Raw genomic sequence first — 20,237 nt, 5'->3', positions numbered from 1 at the left:
TATGGGCAGAATAATCCCATGGTCACTGTGTTCAAGTCAGGATTGTATTTCATGTTGTATATATATATATATATATTCTCTTTAATTTGTTATTCGTTGTATACTAAACAAAACTATTTCTGTATGCTTTTTGTATACCTTGTCATTTGATGTATTCAAAGAAAAAAAAAAGTATGCTTTGTCCTTTGAAAAAGGGGAAGATGTGATGAGAGTGGGAAGTGACGTCACTGGATGGGGGCGTGGTTTAGGGTTATTATTGACTATGTCGCAGTTACCAAGTTAGTTGTGTTGTACAAGTAGGGTTGCCAGGTGTCCGTTATTTGACCGGACAGTCCGGTAAATTAGGCCACTGCCCGGTAATATTACTTTCAAAAAACCGGACATAGCTAAGCTGTGTTTTTAATGTTTTTTACATCTGTGGCTGGAGTCCGCTGTACTCAACCTACTAATACCCAGCCCCAGCCCATGTGAAGTTCCAGTACACAGGCACCCCTTCTAGAGTAGCCTGCTACTCGCTCAGCTGGAGGCTGGAGCAGGACTACTAGCGTGGGCACAGCTTGCTTCCTAATGTGCGCTGCAGTGTGTGGCCTTGTGAGACTGTCGGACGTCACGTGATAACGCGCGTGACGTCACAACAGCAAGACCATCCGGCGGCTGCACTGTACTACATATGCTGCTGTGTCAATTTGAGTGTGAATTCACTCAGTCAGCAGCGCCAGCAAGTAAGAGATTACTTTGCAGCGCCAGCCATTCACTTTGTCTCTTGCTGTCAGTCAGTCAGTGTGTGAGATGATCACTAGCTACTACCTAGTACAATTACCTTACAATACAAACAATAAGGTATGTCTCTCATTTTGTTTAAATAATTAGTGTATTTTAATATATATGTGTATACTGTGTATATACTATATATATATATATATATATACACTTTGTATATCTTTATTTAAATCTCTCAAGTCTCAAAATTATTATATTATACTTATATTATTAAATAATGCTTATATATTGTCTGAGTATATATATATATATATATATATATATATATATACACACATACATAATATATGTACACACCTATATATTGCATTATGTGTATGTATAATAATATATATATATATATATATATATATATATATATATATATATATACACACACTCGCACATAATGCAATATATAGGTGTGTGCATATATTACATTATATATATATAAAAACAATGGTGTGTGAAATCATGGGTTCGGCCACAAGACCGTCTACCACGCTTCTTTCCAATGCACCCCCCCCCCATTTTCTGCTGACTGTCCAGTATTTTTTTGAAGGACAACTGGCAACCCTATGTACAAGCTGTATACTTCTATGCTCTGCAATAAAATAGTGTTGTACCTTCTATGCTGTGTCCTGCATCTCATGACACACAGTAAAGAAAAGCATGACCTCTGCACTGCTGAAGCTGATTGGTTATTGGGTTTTTTTTCCAACCTGCAGCTGGACTGTATCTGAAGGAAAAGGATTACTTTCATAGAGCACTTACTCTTGTGAGCTGAAGAAATTGTGAGGTAAAATATCTTGTTTTTACATAGAGATATTCAGGTGATATTTTCTTGTCAGCTTTTTACAGATATGCTGTATCACTTTCAAGTGAATTAACAAATAGGTATTATGTCCTTTTAAGCAATCAGTATGGCTATTGGCTAAATTACTACTGTTTTGGGGGTTGATCTAAATAGGCGGGGCTATGCAAACTGTAAATGGGAGTGGCCCTGCTGCAAATAGTCCCTGGATTATTTTTTTTCAAATGTTGGCTACTATGAAATAAGGAAGGAAAGCACCAAGGAAAAACAGAGAGCGTGTCTAGAACATAAAATTACATAGATTGGCTTCCTTGACTATAATAAAATGTAGGTGTGGTTCACAAGAGGAAGTCAGACTATGATAGGTACATACTCTTAGGAGGCGGGGTTTACTGTTTTTGACAGGCCACGTGCTAAGGCGTTCCTAGTACTGCTTGATTTACAGATGTGTGGGCGGGGTTTGAGGACGCGTGTAATTACGTAGATTATAGGAGACACTGTATTCGGACACAAGAAGTGTTTATTTCTTCTTCCTCTCTTCGGTTCCTTGTTATTCTAAATGTCATCCAGATAAAAATAGCTGCTACCATAATCTTGTCACCTTCGCTACCCCTGTCTGACTGAGCACAGGGGAGATACTAGTAGTGGCATGTTCAGGATCGGCAGATAGTCAGAAGCCTTCGAAACGTCCTCTGATTGGTTTAGAAATGTTGCGGTTGGTGACGAGTGCGTTACTGATGGGAGGTGGCACGCGCTGGACTGGCCACTTGGCGAGCGGTGCGAGGAGGCAGTGTCACACATTGTGTTGCAGCACTGGGAATCGGCTGGACGGGTGGAGTAAGCGGGACCCTCAACGTGACACGCAGAGGTGCGTGTATTTTAGTTACTTCCCCGTGTTCTGCTTGTCACGGAGGAGCTGTTTATGCATTTTATTGTTTATAAACGTGTGCCAGACACTTTCTGTACACTAGTGACAGCACTTGTATCGTGTACATGCAGGTGCCACACAAAGTTATTTATAGTTTGGTGCTGGTGCCAAATACAATATAGTGTATGCAAGAGATGCAGCATTCTAAAGGGTGGATGGATTCTAACCTCTCCTAAAACAATCAAACTTTTTTTTATTTTTTGCTTTATTCCTAAACTGAAGCTGTGTTTTATGGGTGACAGCAGAATAATGTCCACACCTTTGTGGGATTCGTGTTAAAGGGGAATCCTTATACACCATTGCAACAAAATATTAGCAACCTGAAGGTCAATAGTAGACCAAAATATATAAAGCTAATGGTGTGTTTGTATATAATGTCTTATTCATTCATATTACTACAATATACTAGCTGGGAGAAGCACGTTATCGTTCTTCATTGCTTTAAAATAGGCATAAGCCTTATTGCTTACACATCTCAGTAGCCCAGGGCTATTAGAATTATGGGTATGTTTAATTTCATTTATTAGAATCCTTAACGACCACATATAAATGTGTGACTTTTAAACACAAAAATTATTTGATATATATATATATATATATATATATATATATATATATACTGTCTACCTGCATGATGGAAATGAATCTGTTTTCTTTTAGCTGGAGAAATCTTACAACAATGCCTGAGATAAATACAGATTCTTTAGACCAGCAGCAAGTGCAGCTGCTGGCAGAAATGTGCATTCTTATCAATGAAGATGACAAAAAGATTGGAGCAGATACAAAGAAAAACTGCCATCTGAATGAAAACATTGATAAAGGTAGGATTTACAGAGCAATTATAAAAACACAAACCATTAAAGTAATGTTCTAAACAAAATACTGTCCCCCTAAGTTTGTGCACGTAGAAATGTAAGCAGATCATTAATTGTTGACACTTTGTTCACCTAATTGTCTGTTGCAATGTTTATGTGAGAATCAATGCAAGAGAATGTATATCAAGGGGGAGATTATTTTTGAACTCATTAGAAGACTTCAGTAGCACAAAATAAAAAAAGCAGAATGGAATGATTTGGAATTAATTGCATTATATAAAAGTTGAATTTGGTTGAGATCATTAAACATAAATGTAGAAATAACCAGGATATAACACATGCCCTGGACCTTGCTGTGATTTTACGGTTACTCCAATGTTTGTTTTAATTTATTGCTCTCCATGTCTTAGCAATTATATGCAATGCATAAATATAGTACAGGTTAAAGTGATGGTAAACGCAGTAAATTTACTTTTAGAGCATCATAAACATAAATAGTAAGATGTTATATTTAGCATACTATCATAAATAATCTGGCCTATTTATATCAAACATATTTCTTGTGTTACAGTGACAGTCTTATACAAATAGTGAATCCCTATAAGCATATTAAAGGGACAGTCTACTTGAAAAAAAAAGTTTTGTCTAAAAAGACAGATAATGCTTTTATTACTCATTCCCCAGTTTTTCATAACCAGCACTTTTATTTTAATATACTTTTATAAATCTATGATTAACGGTATCTAAGCCAGTGCAGACTGCCCCTTTTCTCAGTGCTTCTTACAATCTTGCATTTTAGCCAATCAGTGCTGGTTCTTGCATAATCATTATCATTCTCCACAGGAGTGAGAACAATGTTATCTGTGTGGCACACATGAACTAGCACTGTCTAGCTGTTGTGCAAGATTTAAAAAGCACTGAGATAAGGGGTGACCTGCTAGGGCTTTATATCAATATAACAATGTTGGTTGTGCACAGCTGGAGATTGAGTAGTAAAGCTAGCCAAGTAGCCTGTCAATTTAACTGTTTACATTAGATTGCTATCGGAAGACACTTGCAAATGCAAGTTGTTAGTGATGTTCAATCCTATCTGCTAACCGCAGCGAGGGCGGGCGCTGCTGTAGAAATACATACGGTGGTGCCTCTCCTATTGGCTGCCCCATACACTGTGTGGAGAGTTGGCCATGGGGGCACTTAGAAGTAAAATACAGTAAATACTGCATATTTACCATTAATTTGTATATCTTATCAGTTTACTTTAAGGCAGGTTAGATTTTTTTTTAAGTTGTGTTAATTGAATGGCTTTTGCATAGTTTAAAGTCCTCTCTTAAAGCAAAATCTATGTTCATTGACATAATACACCAAGTACACACTGTCTTTTGATTATAATTTTTTTTTTTAACAGGTTTATTACATAGAGCTTTCAGTGTCTTCTTGTTTAATACGGAAAACAAACTGCTATTACAACAAAGATCCGATGCAAAAATCACTTTTCCAGGTTTGTGTTAGATACTGCATTTTATAATGGTGCTATAAAGTGTATGATGTAAACCGTAAAATACATATTGAATTGCAAAAAAAAAAAAAAAAGTTCTTCCTTTTTGAAGACCAAGGAGAATAACAACAATTTTAGTTTTCAAAATATACTAAAAACAGCATTGTCATTTGACGATATTTTTGTCACACTTAAGAAAAAAAAGTTTGTTACTGTTTTAACAAGATTACATATCCTGTGTTTTTCTTGCATCCTTGGAAACGTTACAAGATGATACATTGTTGTTGGTTTTTTTTTTTAACCCTTTCATGACAGGGTCATAATGTCTACATCTGAACAACGTTCCGATGTAGACAAATTGAAATCCCGCGATCACGAGATTTCAATTATGGGATCGGGTCTGGGGGGCGCCCCTTAGACGCTAGGAACACCCTCTAGACCGCAATCAAATCCAGGAAGCGCAGTTGACTTCAGGACATCCAACGGCTATGACGTTGTATTTTGTCCTAACGGCTCTAAAGCCCAGCGCCTTTTGGACGGAATATAACGGCGGTAAAAGGTTAATTCACCCTTATCGGTATAAATAAAAAGAGAGAAGTGCTCAACCTGGGAACGAACAATGGCTTAATAGCTTGTTCTATGGCTAGTTACCACCCAAGAAGCAACCTCTTTTTGCTTAACATGTGCTTTTCACAGAGAAGAACTTTCCTGTAGCATATCAGTCTGATGAAAAGCATTACTGGGCTAAAAAGAAGCTGCACCCAGGTGGTAAATCGGCATAGAACAGGCTAAGAATGGTATTGAGCTGGTTGTTCGTTCCTGTGAGTGTGCTCTTTATGTATTTAGTCTCCCTAAGGGAAAAAGGGGCAACCAGACTTGGACTCCTTGCTCAGTGTGCTTAGAAGAATATAGCTACACCTCACTGACGAGGCCCAATAAAGGCCAAAACGATCATCTGGGGTTGCTGTGTTCCTTGTTCAGACAGGAATTTCCTGGTATTTTGGCGCTGGACTGACCGTAATAGGCAGGATCAGACTGATATACTACAGGAAAGTTCTACTCTGTGAAAAGCATTACTGGGCTAAAAAGAAGCTGCACCCAGGCTAAGAATGGTATTGAGCTGGTTGTTCGTTCCTGTGAGTGTGCTTCTCTCTCTGTATGTATTTAGTCCCTCGTAGTTATCTGTTTTAGGTGTTGGTGATTTGAAACAAATATTTTCCTGCAGTGTATGACAAAGCTTACTTACATAAACAATAAGGGGAAGGAAAGAGGGGGGGTGGGGAGAAAAATCTACAGCAAATATTTGATTAAATATGCAAAAAATGCACTTGGGTTCTTATATGTTTATTTTATTATTAAGGTTGCTATACAAACACCTGTTGTAGTCATCCGCTAAACACGCCTGTAGAAACAGAAGAACTAGATGCCATAGGAGTAAGGCGAGCAGCTCAGAGGCGTTTGAAAGCAGAGCTGGGGATTCCAATGGAGCAGGTAAACGTTTAAACCATTTTTAACCTTCAAAAATGTATAAGGCTTGATCAGATCTAAATTGAAATGAATGTCTTTTTTGGTACTGCTTAAAGTGAAGGTCCATTTTGAGGAATTAGTGTCTGTTTTTTAATAAACCTATTAAAAACAAGGGCACTTTAATTCATCACAATTGACATTTCACAGTTTTTTTCTTCAAAAACGTATCTTTTAATCCTGGCAGCCGCTCCAGCACTTCCTCCACCTGTCGCAAGCCGTCTTCTCGGGTCCAAAATGATGAATCCGGCTTCCTCCAATCACAGCGTTGCATCAGGCCAAGATTCCCCCGGGGGAAGCTGTGATTCGTCATTTCTGACGTTTGCAGAGGCTTCCGACGGCCGGGGGAACCGCTGGAGCGGCATTCAGGATTAAAAAGTAAGTTTTTGAAGAAAACAGTGAAATGTCAATTTTGATGAATTAAAGTGCCCTCGTTTTTTAATAGGTTTATTAAAAACCGGGCACTAATTCATCAAAATGGACCTTCACTTTAAAATTCTTGTGTACAGATCAATGTGATTCCTCTCCTAATTTTTATTTCCCACCAGAGTGGAACTAAGTCTAACACGGTTATATTAATATACTTTTTACCTCTGTAATTGCCTTGTATCTAAGCCTCTGCCGTCTGCCCCCTTATCTCAGTTCTCTTGACAGACTTGCATTTTAGCCAATCAGTGCTGATTAATAAATAAATAACTCCACGGGAGTGAGCACAATGTTATCTATGTGGCACACACAAACTAGCACTGTCTAGCTGTGGAAAACTTTTAAAATGCACTGAGATAAAAGGCAATCTTCAAGGGCTTAGCAATTAGCATATGAGCCTTCCTAAGTTTTAACTTTCATCAAAGAATATCAATAAAACAAAGCAAATTTGATGATAAAAGTAAATTGGAAAGTGGTTTAAAATTGCATGCCCTATCTAAATCATGAAAGTTTAATTTTGACTAGACTGTCCCTTTTTTAAATATCACTTTCACATCAATGTTGCTAAAGGGACAGAACACTCAAAATTAAAATGCACATGAATCATTTACAATTGTGAATAGAAGCACTTTTGCTGTACACATGCATACACAAAACTGTTTCTAGTGAGTTACCACTGGTTCTGTAAGCACTTTTACTATGTAGATCTGCCCTATGTACAACTTTTCAAACGCTGTGCCTCCTTTAGAGAGCTTTTGGTTGCCTGTATTCATCAGTGGTAGTGCAAACAGTCATCATCAACATATGTTCTCTGAGCTGGCACGTAGTTCTTACTGTCCAGAGCAAAGGGTTAACGTTTACTAGAAGCAGTTTTGCCATTACCATTGCCATTAAAAAATGATTTATTAAAAATGTAAATGCACTTTCATTTTTTTTTATCTTTCTGAAAATGACATGCTTTAATTCTAGGAGCGCGTCATCTAGCGACCATGCACCTCTGCGTTTTATCCCCTCAGATGTTTTGTGTCCCATTTTGTTGCAGTATAGAACCTTTTTTACTGGGCCTTTCAAGCAGGATGTGATGTCGTTAATTACCAATGCACATAATACCTGACTTCAAAATCCATTAGAATTATATATGTCCATCAATATAATTCTTTACAAAGGTGTTTAAAACTATATTTAAAGGGACATGAAACCCAATATTTTTCTTTCATAATTCAGATAGAAAACAAATTTTAAACAACAACTTTCTAATTATAATAAAAGTTATTGAAGACAGAAACTTTCCTTATGTATATAGACCCTGTTGGAAGAAATCTTAAAGGGACATAAAACATGTAATACAAGCTAGATGTATGTAATTCAAAGCAAATATATTCAAAGCAAAGATTAGTCTGATAATATTATGTAAATTCATTATTTTAAATATTGACAAGAAATAAAGTTTTAAAGGTTTAGTTGCCCATAAAACAATGGGCGCCGCCATAGGGAACCAACTGTCTTGTGGAAATTTACCACCTTAGGTTAGTTACTGTCAAGCTTAATATATAATATTTTGTTACAAGGGTGTGCTTTTTTTTTTTTAATTTTAATTATGGTCTATAAAGCATCTTTTACCCTTTTAGGTTACCCCAGATGAACTTACTTATCTCACCCGGATTCACTACAAAGCACAGTCTGATGGAATATGGGGAGAACATGAAATTGATTACATCCTGTTTGTGCAGAAGAATATTACACTTGATCCTGACCCCAATGAGATCAAAAGCCACTGTTATGTTTCTAAGGAAGAACTTAAGCAGTTGTTGGAAAAAGCTAAGCACGGAGAAATTAAAATCACACCATGGTTCCAGCTAATTGCAGACACTTTCCTTTATAAGTGGTGGGATAATCTTCAGAATCTGAAGGAATTTCAGGATCATGATACAATTCATAGGATGTAAGATTCGTGTAGGAACTAAAGCAACCTGTGTGAAAAATAAGTGGCATTCAGAACAATGCATGAAATTAGATAATTAAAATTAAAATATTCAACAAAATGTTGCAGATCCAATGGGACAATTACAATATAGTTAGGTATAGATTCCTTTGCACTAAAGGATTTTTTAAAAACCTGATTACTTTTTCCCCTATTATGTTTAAACATTTGTTTATCCTGAGCCTGTAAACTACATGCTTGATTTTTTTTCTTTCATCTGCTTTGTGGTGATCAAAAACTTCCAGTCTGCAAAAAATGGACCTTTCGGATTCTTAAATTATATTTCTACAAAAAGGAAAAGCAAGTTAATACTAAGGATAGATCCATAACATTATTTTGTTTTATAAATTTCATTAGGAAAACTAAGTATCCAATTTTAGTATGTAATTTTAACAATAAGTTGGTGATTTCAAACTTTATAGTGAGACAGTGCTGTTGATAATTGGGTGCTATGACATACCTGGTTTGACAATTTTATACATTCTTAATTTGTATTGCCGTTATTTAGAACTGTGAAATACAGTAATGGAAACCTCTAGCCTGCAGAGAAATAATCTTCTCATTAATATATATATATATATTAAAATTTGTTTGTGGGGGGGGGGTTTCTAATAACACCTGATTACTGTATGGTCCGTACTTGGAACTAATAATTTATAAAAATGTTTGAATATATGTATGCATTGTGTACTTTACTACTGCAATTTGGTTTTCTATTTGCTAAAATAAATATAGTAATTATACTGATTATTTGTTGGTGCATGTGTTTTTACCTTTTTGTGTAGAAAACCTCCATCCCCTAGTTTTACCAAATGGTTAGCAAATATGTAATATTCAGCTAAACATATCAATCATTGAATTACATCCCTTAATGTCTAAACAAAATCCAATATACAAAAGCGAGCATTGAAGTTTTTAGTGCTTTGTGTTTATATCAAACATAGCCTCTTATATTTTGTCTCCATGCTACTAGGCACTTTGGCAAGCCAGAACCGAGCTTGTCCAGCTAAACATTACTCTTTCCTGATTGCACAAGAAGCTTTGTTATTGGATTGGAAAAAAAATCGCTCTTTGAACAAGACTTTTCCACCTCTACTGATTTTTATTTAATTTTCTTAGAAAGCTTATTTGTGTAAAAGGCTGCTTTTCTATTTATTATTTAATTGCAAATAACCTCCAAATTCCACATGCTCGGTAACAAGTAGGAGAACACTAACACTGATCTATAGGTTAAACAAAGAAACTTAAAAAGAAAGAGGTCACGCTGGAACTTGAAGTAAAAAAAAACCTCCACTTGGTTTATTGGGTTAATCCAACAGTATACATGCACAGGTCAGTCTTTGGAGGCTGATGAGAATCTGACATTGGTTTGACAGAAGTATATAAGTCGGCAATCAGTAACAATGTTACAATCATCCAATCTAGGTAACCTTCTTGGCTATGGGGCACAAATAGAAAGCGAAAACTTTTCTCCATTAAATATATCGATCAATATTGAGACTACAATGTGCTTCATATAAGGGGGTTATCTAGCACTTATTAATACATTAAATATTAACAGGTATACATGCAAACAATAATAAATAATAATGAACATATTATTAGCAAGTAAAGAATAAGATATAAGTTGACTTCAACTTTTGATCTATAGTATAGGCATTAAGCACAAATGAGGAAAATAGGAGAAACGTTAAAAAAATAGAAGTAAATTAAATAATGCCATATATGTTAACTTGCTAAATAAATCAATGGCTTCATACAATAACTAATAAGGAAAAATAATAAATATATATGAATGATACATTTATAAAATTGGCTCGATATGTTATAATCATATTAAACTTTCTGGACCACTATATAAGAAAATCTATAAATAAATATAATCATTTTGAATAAAAATATCAACAAAAGAATGTCATAAGATTATTTACTATAGTGGTGAAGAAAGGGAACATATGAGAATTTTGTTGTCAGTAATTGTACGAGGGAAGGGATGTCTAAGGAAAGGTGTCATTACTAAAAGATGAGGTACAAAGACCATTATATATAGGTGAGAATAGGAAATGTATAGCTGGCTGATAAGTATGTTAAAAACAGATTTCTACGTCTAAATGTCTATTGATACACATCGGGGTACCTAGTGTTAAGCTTTAATATCCAAAACACTTCCCTTTTGAGGAGCCGTGCTACTCTTATCACCCCCTCTGGCATTTTTATGTATTAAACAAGAAAAAAAGAGAAGATCCGGTCCGGGAGCGTTCAGTTTAAAAAGGTAGTCCTTTATTTGATGAGACAGCTAAAAGTCACGATACACATATACAGGATAGCAGAACACATATGTGTAGGCTGTGACTGTGAGATCAGCTGACGCGTTTCGACAGTTATGCCGTAGTCCTGTATTCTCTCAATGCCTACAAAGGAAAAATATTGTGTACCTATTCCATGTTGGCAGAAGTGTTTTGCAACAGGTGTCTTGGGTTCAGTGTCTGTCAATGATAGGAGATGCTCTTTTATTCTATCTTTGAGTGAGCGGTAACAACATTTACACGTGATAAGATAAATCACGTACTGAGAAGAACAATCAATTCTTTGTTTAATATTAAAGCTCTCCTTAGTAGTGGTTGAGGTAAAGGTAAAAGTTTTTTTTTCTGTGAATTAACAGCTTTTACATGGTCTGTGACCACATCTATAAGAACCTGGATTGAGGCTTATTTAAGTTCTTATTTAAGTCACCTAGTGAGGGAGCTTTTTTAGCTACATATTTGACCCCTTTAGAGACAATTTTTTTAAGCAAATCATTTTTCAATATGACAAGGTTATTCTTGATGACATTACAAATTTTGTAATACTGTCTGCTGAATTTTGTGGGGAAAACAATGTTATCCATCAGTGGTTTTTGTTTTTTTAGAAACAATGTATTTCTATGGATGCTTTCTTCTACTTTACTGATTTCTGTAAGTTGATATTTATTATAACCCCTTTAGGTAGGTCTCTCTGTTAAGTTATTTGCTTCTAATTTATATGTCTCTAAGTTGGTATAATTTCTACGGAGCCTCAAGTATTGGCCCTTGGGTATGCCTTTTTTAAGGTGTGACACATGACATGAATCTGCTCTTAAAATGGTATTTTTAGAAGTTTGTTTTCTAAATGTTGATGTAGTAATATCGTTATTTGATTGGTCCACAGTTAATTTTAAATCTAAATAATCAATAGTATGTTTATTGTTGTTACTAGTGAAAGTTAAATGTAACTCCTTGTCATTGATGTATGTCATGAATTTTTCAATTGTATTATTTTCTGATTTATCCCAAATGATAATCAGATCGTCGATTAAACGACCGTATAATATTATATTGTTTTTGAAGGGGAAACTATCGTAAAAGACATGGCACAGCTCCATTCAGCCCATGTAGATGCTGGCATAGGCCGAGGCGAACTTAGCGCTCATGGCTGTGCCACGTCTCTGCAGGTAGTACTCACCTTCGTGTACAAAATAATTACGATTGAGCAAAAACTCAGCAGTTTCAACAATAAAAGTGACAAAATCCTTGTCATAATCTGTGTGTCTCAGTAGCATTTAAAATAATGCTTTGAGTCCTGAGGTATGGGGTATGTTTGAATATAAGGCAGCTACATCAATAGTAAGCCATATATATCCTGTTTCCCATTTTACGTTCTTTAATTGTTGGATCAAGTGTACACTGTCTTTAATGTATCCAGGTAGGGCTTGTACTATGGGTTGTAAAATGTGATCAAGCCAACCACCTAGTCTTTCACATAGTGAGCCTTGGCTGGCCACTATGGGTCTTCCCGGGGGTCTAGTTAAACTTTTATGTATTTTAGGTACTACTCTGAAGCTGGGTATTGTAGGTGCTTCTATCAAGAGAAAAATTGTAAGTTCTATGGACATATATCCTTTTTTCTTTCGCTGTCTAAGAGACTGCTCAGTCTAGTTTTAAAAGATATTGTGGGATTGAATGTTAATTTGGTATATTGATCAATATCAATAAGCTGGGTTTTTATTTCATCCAAATAATCTTTGGTGTTTAGCAGAACTATAGCTCCGCCTTTGTCTGCCTTGGTAATGATTATATCTGGTTTATGATTATAGTCTTTAAGCGCCTTTCTTTCCTGGAAGGTTAATTATCTCTGACTATTCTTTTAGTTGGGGTTTCCAAGGTTTTGTTGAGCTCAGTTAATTCTTTTCCAACAGTTCTCTGGAACAAATCAATCAGGTGATCACGAGCATTGATTTAAATGTTGTGCAAGTGTCTTTAAGTCTAACACACTTAAAGAAACTTGTACAACCTACACTTTTCACTCCACATACAAATTCAGACACAATAGGTCTTTTATATACTGATCTTAAAGACCTAACCACTTTAACATCTTTGCAACAATACACTACCAGTTAGAAGATCTGGTAGTGTATTGTTGCAAATATGTCAAAGTGGTAAGGTCTTGAAGATTAGTATATAAAAGACCTATTGTGTCTGAATTTGTATGTGGAGTGAAAAGTGTAGGTTGGGGATTGTGTGCGTCTGGTTGGTTATATCTAGTGTTGTCACCTGATCCTGTTGTAATAACCTCCAACCTCCTCATTAGTTGTCTCTGCTGTTTCTCCTTCTTGATAATCTGTGTCTATACTAGAAAAGGTTACTTTCCTGGGAGTGTGATTTTTTTTATGTTTGCCTTTACCACCTTTTATTGTAATTTTTCTTATTTGGTCCTTTCTTCCCTAAAGGTCTAGATTTTTGCCAGGAGTATACAATATCAAGATCATAATCCTTTTTTTTTTTTGTTTTTTTTTTTGTCTCTATGATATTTTTGGACCTTTCTATCTGATAGTGTTAAATACAATTTTTCAATGGTGTTATCTAGTTGTTGTTTATAATCTGTATATTTTTGTGTAGTTGCAAAGGGTTTCAAAAGTATTGTCAATATCCAGCATAATCATATCCCTTTCTTGCTTTTTGTGTTTTAGGAGCTGCTTCATGCATATGATGGAGCAGTTGGTGAGGTTAACATTCCATGCTTCCATAAACACTGGGTTATCCAAAGCAAAGGAGGGATATTTTTTTCATGTGCAGTCCTCAAGGGACCCTATTCTCAGTAATGTAAAGTTCCAGAAATTCAATATCCCACCATAGATTTGTCTCCTTATATCTGAGTTTTTCTAAATTAGTAAAGACTGTGTCTAAATTCTCTTCCCATTACAGATTCTGGAACATGGCTATGACCTTTAAGGGCTATCTCCATAATTTGTTTCCTTTTGCCTTCATCTATTACCCCTGTGGGACAAATACTAGTGCACAAATGAAGAGTCAGGAGCACCAGTAGATGAAAAAAGTAGCTTTTATTCACTCATAAATAGCTACAAAATAAAAGTTCCAATGCTTGCTTGCTTACTTATTTTGATATATTCTTTGATATATTCTGTATATTCAGAATATTTGGGCTTGACAGCAGCTGGTTGGTAAGATGGAGAAAGAAAAAACAGCTGACATGTTTCGGCTTTGCAGCCGTACTCTTAGCTGATAAAAGTTTTAAAACCAAGCGCCCTTTTTCTAGGGCGTACCTTTCTCCAATTGGCCAAACAGTACACCTATCAAATAACATTTTAGCTCATGAACGAATCTATGCATAAATGTGTCAAATAACAAATTTACAAATTACAAATTTACAGGCACTGATCTTTTGACATTTGATTTCACTGTTGCTTGCTGCTAATCTTATACATAAACAATAGTAAATGAAATTTAGAATTATACTCTGTCGCTTGATTAGGAAAAACATAACCCTTATCCTTTTGAACTGAGTCTAAATTTTATTAGCTAACAGTGTTTTTGCTATATCTGCCTCTGACTTATTGCAACTAAATATTTACTTATAAAAAATACACTTACTGTTTAGATCCTTAAATGAAATTAAATTAACTATACAGGATTCTTTGGTGGCAATGAGAGATACATGTGCTAACATTAACCCTTAAACATTGTCTATTTGCCTACGTGTAAGGGTGCATATTTGTTTACATCAAACTGTTTTGTGCCTTTTTATAAGTAAATATTTAGTTGCAATAAGTCAGAGGCAGATATAGTAAAAACACTCTTAGCTAATAAAATTTAGACTCAGTTCAAAAGGATAAGGGTTATGTTTTTCCTAATCAAGCGACAGAGTATAATTCTAAATTTCATTTACTATTGTTTATGTATAAGATTAGCAGCAAGCAACAGTGAAATCAAATGTCAAAAGATCAGTGCCTGTAAATTTTTAATTTGTAAATTTGTTATTTGACACATTTATGCATAGATTCGTTCATGAGCTAAAATGTTATTTGATAGGTGTACTGTTTGGCCAATTGGAGAAAGGTACGCCCTAGAAAAAGGGCGCTTGGTTTTAAAACTTTTATCAGCTAAGAGTACGGCTGCAAAGCCGAAACATGTCAGCTGTTTTTTCTTTCTCCATCTTACCAACCAGCTGCTGTCAAGCCCAAATATTCTGAATATACAGAATATATCAAAGAATATATCAAAATAAGTAAGCAAGCAAGCATTGGAACTTTTATTTTGTAGCTATTTATGAGTGAATAAAAGCTACTTTTTTCATCTACTGGTGCTCCTGACTCTTCATTTGTGCAGCTATTACAGGATTCCCCACAGTGAGCACGGACGCAGACACCAATTGAGTTGTGTGTCTCCTCCCTTCTTCAATCCGGATAGGTCCTACGTTGAGCAGGGCGTGAGCAACTGCACGCGTCTGAGGAGGGTGTGTTTGTTACGCGGAAGCCCAGAGACCCTAGATACCGTCTGACCGGAGGAGGTCTCAGGCGTAAAGGAATTCAGATACAAGCCTGACGACGGGGAACCACAGTCACACCCGTGGACCGGACGCGGTAAGACAGACTCCAACCACGTCATCTGTTGTTGTTCATTTATGTGTACTGCCCTGAGAACTGGGACTGTTTGATTGCTAGATTGCAGGATTGAACAAAATTTCACAAAAATATACCGTATGCCTTTTGTGTAGTTTCCCTTGTAACTGTTTACAAATACTAGTGGCCATATTGGAAACTATAGGAGTATGCCCTATTAGTAGAAATGAACAATATCAATGTCAAAATGTATAACAATCAAAATACTTCAAGCTGATATAATAACCAAGTCACTGGGAATAAAAAGTGTTATTAAACACAACAAAGAATATTTGTTCGGTCTTAACCCACTATCTCTTATAAGTATACAATAGAGATGAATGCGAGGGTTAATAAAAGTCCCAATTATTATAGTAATCTTGGTTGAACAGTCAATCTGTATGATAAGAATGTCTTATGCTCTCCCCCCTCGAGATCTCCGCTTCTGCCTCAGTCACCTCAAATAAATGAAAGTTCTGTCCGATGCCTAACGGACCCTAAGTCTCAGCAGCTCTTACCACTTCCACTGTACCAGTTGGGGTGCCTGGACTCACTCCGGACTTCCTCCCAAACGGGCGATGAGACCTCTCTGGAACGGGTCCAGTCTGTGTGTCCTTGGCGTGCTTGTGAGCTGCAGGCGTATGGCGTGTGATGTTACAGCAGTAGATGCTTCCTAGTAGTCACCGGTAACAAAGCGAGGCTATTGGTAGGAGAAAGTGGGGGGAGGAAGCTCCTTAGTCAGCAATGTCAGTCTCATCAGCCTCCGAAGAAGAGCATGTATGCATGCGCGAAATGCGTCAGGCATACACTGTGACCTGTGCATGTATACTGTTGGATTAACCCAATAAACCAAGTTGTTGTTTTTTTACTTCATGTTCCAGCGTGACCTCTTTCTTTTCAAGTTTGTAACTTTGCGGTTGAGAATACCGCTATTGGACTCGCTGAACGCAAGTTGAATTTGTTCCTGTTAAGGAGCCTCCTCCCCCCGCTTTCTCCTACCAATAGCCTCGCTTTGTTACTGGTGACATTCTAGGAAGCATCTACTGCTGTAACGTCACACGCCATACGCCTGCAGCTCACAAGCACGCAGAGGAGGACACACAGACTGGACCCGTTCCAGAGGGGTCTCATTGCCTGTTTCGGAGGAAGTCCGGAGTGAGTCTAGGCACCCCATCTGACACAGTGGAAGTGGTAAGAGCTACTGACATTGAAGGTCCGTTAGGCATCGGACAGAACGTTCATTTATTTGGGGTGACTGAGGCAGAATCGGAGACCTCGAAGGGGGAGAGCATAAGACATTCTTATCATACAGATTGACTGTTCAACCAAGATTACTATAATAATTGGGACTTTTATTAACCCTTGCATTCATCTCTATTGTATACTTATAAGAGATAGTGGGTTAAGACCGAGCACTCCTAATCTTTGTTGTGTTTTATAAACGAATAAATATACCAAACTAAACAAAAATACATTAGGGTGGCATTCTTAGACTAGAATAAAAAAAAAATAATAATCTGGATTTACCCCTCATCCATGGGAGAAACTTGCTCAGGAATTGTCTTAAAAGGACATGAAACCTAACATTTCTTTCTTGATTCAGATAGCATGCGCTTTTAAACATCTTTCCAATGTACTTCTAATATCTATTTTTTTCTTAGTATTTTTTGTTGAAAAAGCAGCAATGCACTACTGGAAAATAGTTAACGCACTGGGTCAGCCAATAACATGAGGTATACTCCACCAATTTTCAATAAGGGATACCAAGACAACTAAACAAATGAGGTAATAGAAGTAAATTAGAAATTTGATTAAAATCACATGCTCTATCTGAATCATGAAATAAAAGATTTGGGTTTAATGTGGCAAATACCTATCAGTTTGCTTTGGTTAAACAGGATTCTGGGCTTTGATAATCGCGCTTCACTCTCGCAAATCATTTTTCAACTCCATGATCATTGTCTTTTATTATTGTTCTCGGGTTGGAAAACCAAAAATACAACGTACTACTTTACCGTCTGTATTACTTGTGAACAAAGTTCTTCAAAATTATCTACTGCCTGAGAATATGGCACATATAAACACCAGGCAAGGAAGTAAAAGCTAAAGCAGTAGATAAACGAAGTGAAGATTTCCCAAAAATGTAGAGAAACTTAAAGGGACAGTATACTATAAAATAGTTTTTCCCTTAATGTGTTTCCAATTACTTTTTATACCAGCTGCTGAGTATAAAATGTATGAGATTTGCTTTTTAAGGTTTATTTGTGTATATGAATTGGCTGATTTTGTGTTTTGAAGCCACAACCTAATAAAATGGGTTGAGCTTGTAGGTATAATAGGATATCATTACTTTATCACATTTTGCATAAGGTGGTGAGCTTTCATCCTCTGATTCATTTAAGAACACAGAGGATCTTGCCTTCAGATTTAAGGTAGATCACCTAAGATATTTACTCAGGGAGGGCTCAATACCTTAGGGGTGGCCCAGACAAATCCTGTGGAAGAGAAACAGGTACAGAAATTAGATATTTTTAAGCCCAAAGTAAAGACTCCTGAAGTCTTCCTGGTTCCTTCATTGTTTGCTGATTTAATTTCAAAGGAATTGGATAAGCCTTGGATTCCATTTTTCCTTCACCAAATTTGAAAAAACTATTACCCGTTTCTTAATCTCATTTGGAAATGTGGAACACCGTTCCTATGGTGGACGTTGCTATTTCCACACTGGCTAAACGTACTACCATTCCTGGGGAAGGACAGTACATCATTTTAAAGATCCAATGGACAGGAAATTGGAGGGATACCTTAGGAAGATTTTCTTACAAGAAGATTTACTTTTCCAACTGGCAGTAAGTATTGCTGCTGTGGCAGGAGCCGTGGCTTTCTGGTGCGTCTCATTATCTGAGCCAATTACGGTTGAATCTCCATTATAGGAGATTTGGGACTGTATTCAAGCTCTTAAAACGGCAAATTCATTCATTTGTGATGCAATTATTCAGATAGTTTGCATTAATGCGAAGAATACTAGTTTTGCTGTATTAGCCAAACGGGCTCTTTGGTTGAAATCATTGTCTGAGGATACGGTTTCTAAATGTAGACTTCTTTTTCTGGCTTTCAAGGGAAAGATCCTATTTGGGCCTGGTCTGGATTCTATTATTTCCACTATCACAGGTGGGAAGGGAGCTTTCCTTCCCCAGGACAAGAAACCCAAAACAAAAAGAACAAGTAACAGGGCGGTTTCACTCCTTTCGTCAGAACAAGTCACAGAGAGGTTCTCCCCAGAATAAGCCAGAGATGACCAGAGGTACCTGGAAGCCTAAACCAATCTGGAAAAAGAACAAACAAGCCAAGAAGTCAGTCTCCGACACCAAGACAGCATGAAGGGTAGAGTGCAAATTATATCAGGTAGAGTGCAGATTATGCATGTTTCAAGAGGCTTGGACATGGTCTGTTCAGGATCCTTGGGTTTTGCACATGGTGCCTCATAAGTACAGGATCGGTTTCCATCTCATCCCCCGAAGGGGCTGGTTTCTTCTGCCAAGAAATTGGCCTTCCAACATTGTGTAGAGGATCTAGAATCCATGGGGGTTATTGTTCTCGTTCCTCTCAGGGAGAGAGGAAGAGGGTTTTAATCAAACGTCTTCATTGTTCCAAAAATTGAAAACTTTTTATCCTATTTATATCTGTAATGTCTCAACAACTTTGTAAGGGTTCCATCATTCAAGATGGAAACCATCAGATATTTTCTTCCTCTTGTTCTCCAAGGACAATTCATGACTACCATAGACCTGAAGGATGCGTACCTTCACATTTAGATTCATCAAGATCACTATTAGTATCTCAGATTTGCCTTCCTGGACAGAGATTACCAGTTCATAGCATTCTCCTTTGGTTTGGCCACAGCACCCAGAATATTTACAAATGTACTGGGGCCTCTTCTTGCTGTGGTCAGATTACAGGGCATTGCGGTGCCTCCTTTCTTGGACGACATATTGGTTCAAGCTCCATATTTACAGTTGGTGATGGAGAAGTTACTTTGGTATCTTCAGACTCTTGGTTGGAAGGTAAATCTAGAAAAGAGTTCTCTTGTTCCTCGTGCGATAGTGAGATCAGATCAACGCAGGGGGAAGCTTCAGTTAGCCTGTTCCATACTCCAGTCTACTATTCGCCCTTCTGTAGCACAATGCATGGAAGTAGTGGGTCTTATGGTAGTGGCCTTGGACGCTATACCCTTTGCAAATTTTCATCTGCGACCTCAACATTTGTGCATGCTCAGACAATAGAATGGGGATCACTCGGATCTATCGCAAGTAATCGCTCTGGACCTGAGTACTAGGAGTTCTCTTTCCTGATAGAATGATTTTTACAACCAGCCTGGGAGATTATAACTACAGACACAAGTCTGTCAGGTTGGGGAGCTGTATGGGGACCTCGAAGAGCTCGGAGTATGGTCAGTAAAGAAGACCTCTCGCCATATAAATGTCCTAGAACTGAGGGCCATCTTCAATGCCCTAGTTACATGGCCCCAGTTGTGTTCCGTCCATGCTATTCGATTTCAATCAGACATCACTACGGTAGCGTATGT

General features: G+C 36.9%; 1 protein-coding gene across 1 annotated transcript; it reads left to right on the top strand.

Annotated features, from left to right (window-relative positions):
* The first annotated feature begins 2,053 nt into the window (after positions 1-2,053).
* IDI1 (isopentenyl-diphosphate delta isomerase 1) lies at positions 2,054-9,490 on the top strand. Its single transcript, XM_053712955.1, has 5 exons — positions 2,054-2,441; positions 3,162-3,322; positions 4,722-4,814; positions 6,172-6,302; positions 8,390-9,490. Exons 1-5 carry the CDS (start codon positions 2,281-2,283, stop codon positions 8,705-8,707), a joined length of 864 nt encoding a protein of 287 aa, XP_053568930.1. The 5' UTR covers positions 2,054-2,280; the 3' UTR covers positions 8,708-9,490.
* The last annotated feature ends 10,747 nt before the right edge of the window (positions 9,491-20,237 follow it).

The sequence above is a fragment of the Bombina bombina genome, chromosome 5 (assembly GCF_027579735.1).
Source record: "Bombina bombina isolate aBomBom1 chromosome 5, aBomBom1.pri, whole genome shotgun sequence".
Lineage (NCBI taxonomy): Eukaryota > Metazoa > Chordata > Amphibia > Anura > Bombinatoridae > Bombina > Bombina bombina.
The sequence above is the reverse complement of the archived record's forward strand: the minus strand, read 5'-3'. Positions and strand labels throughout refer to the sequence as shown.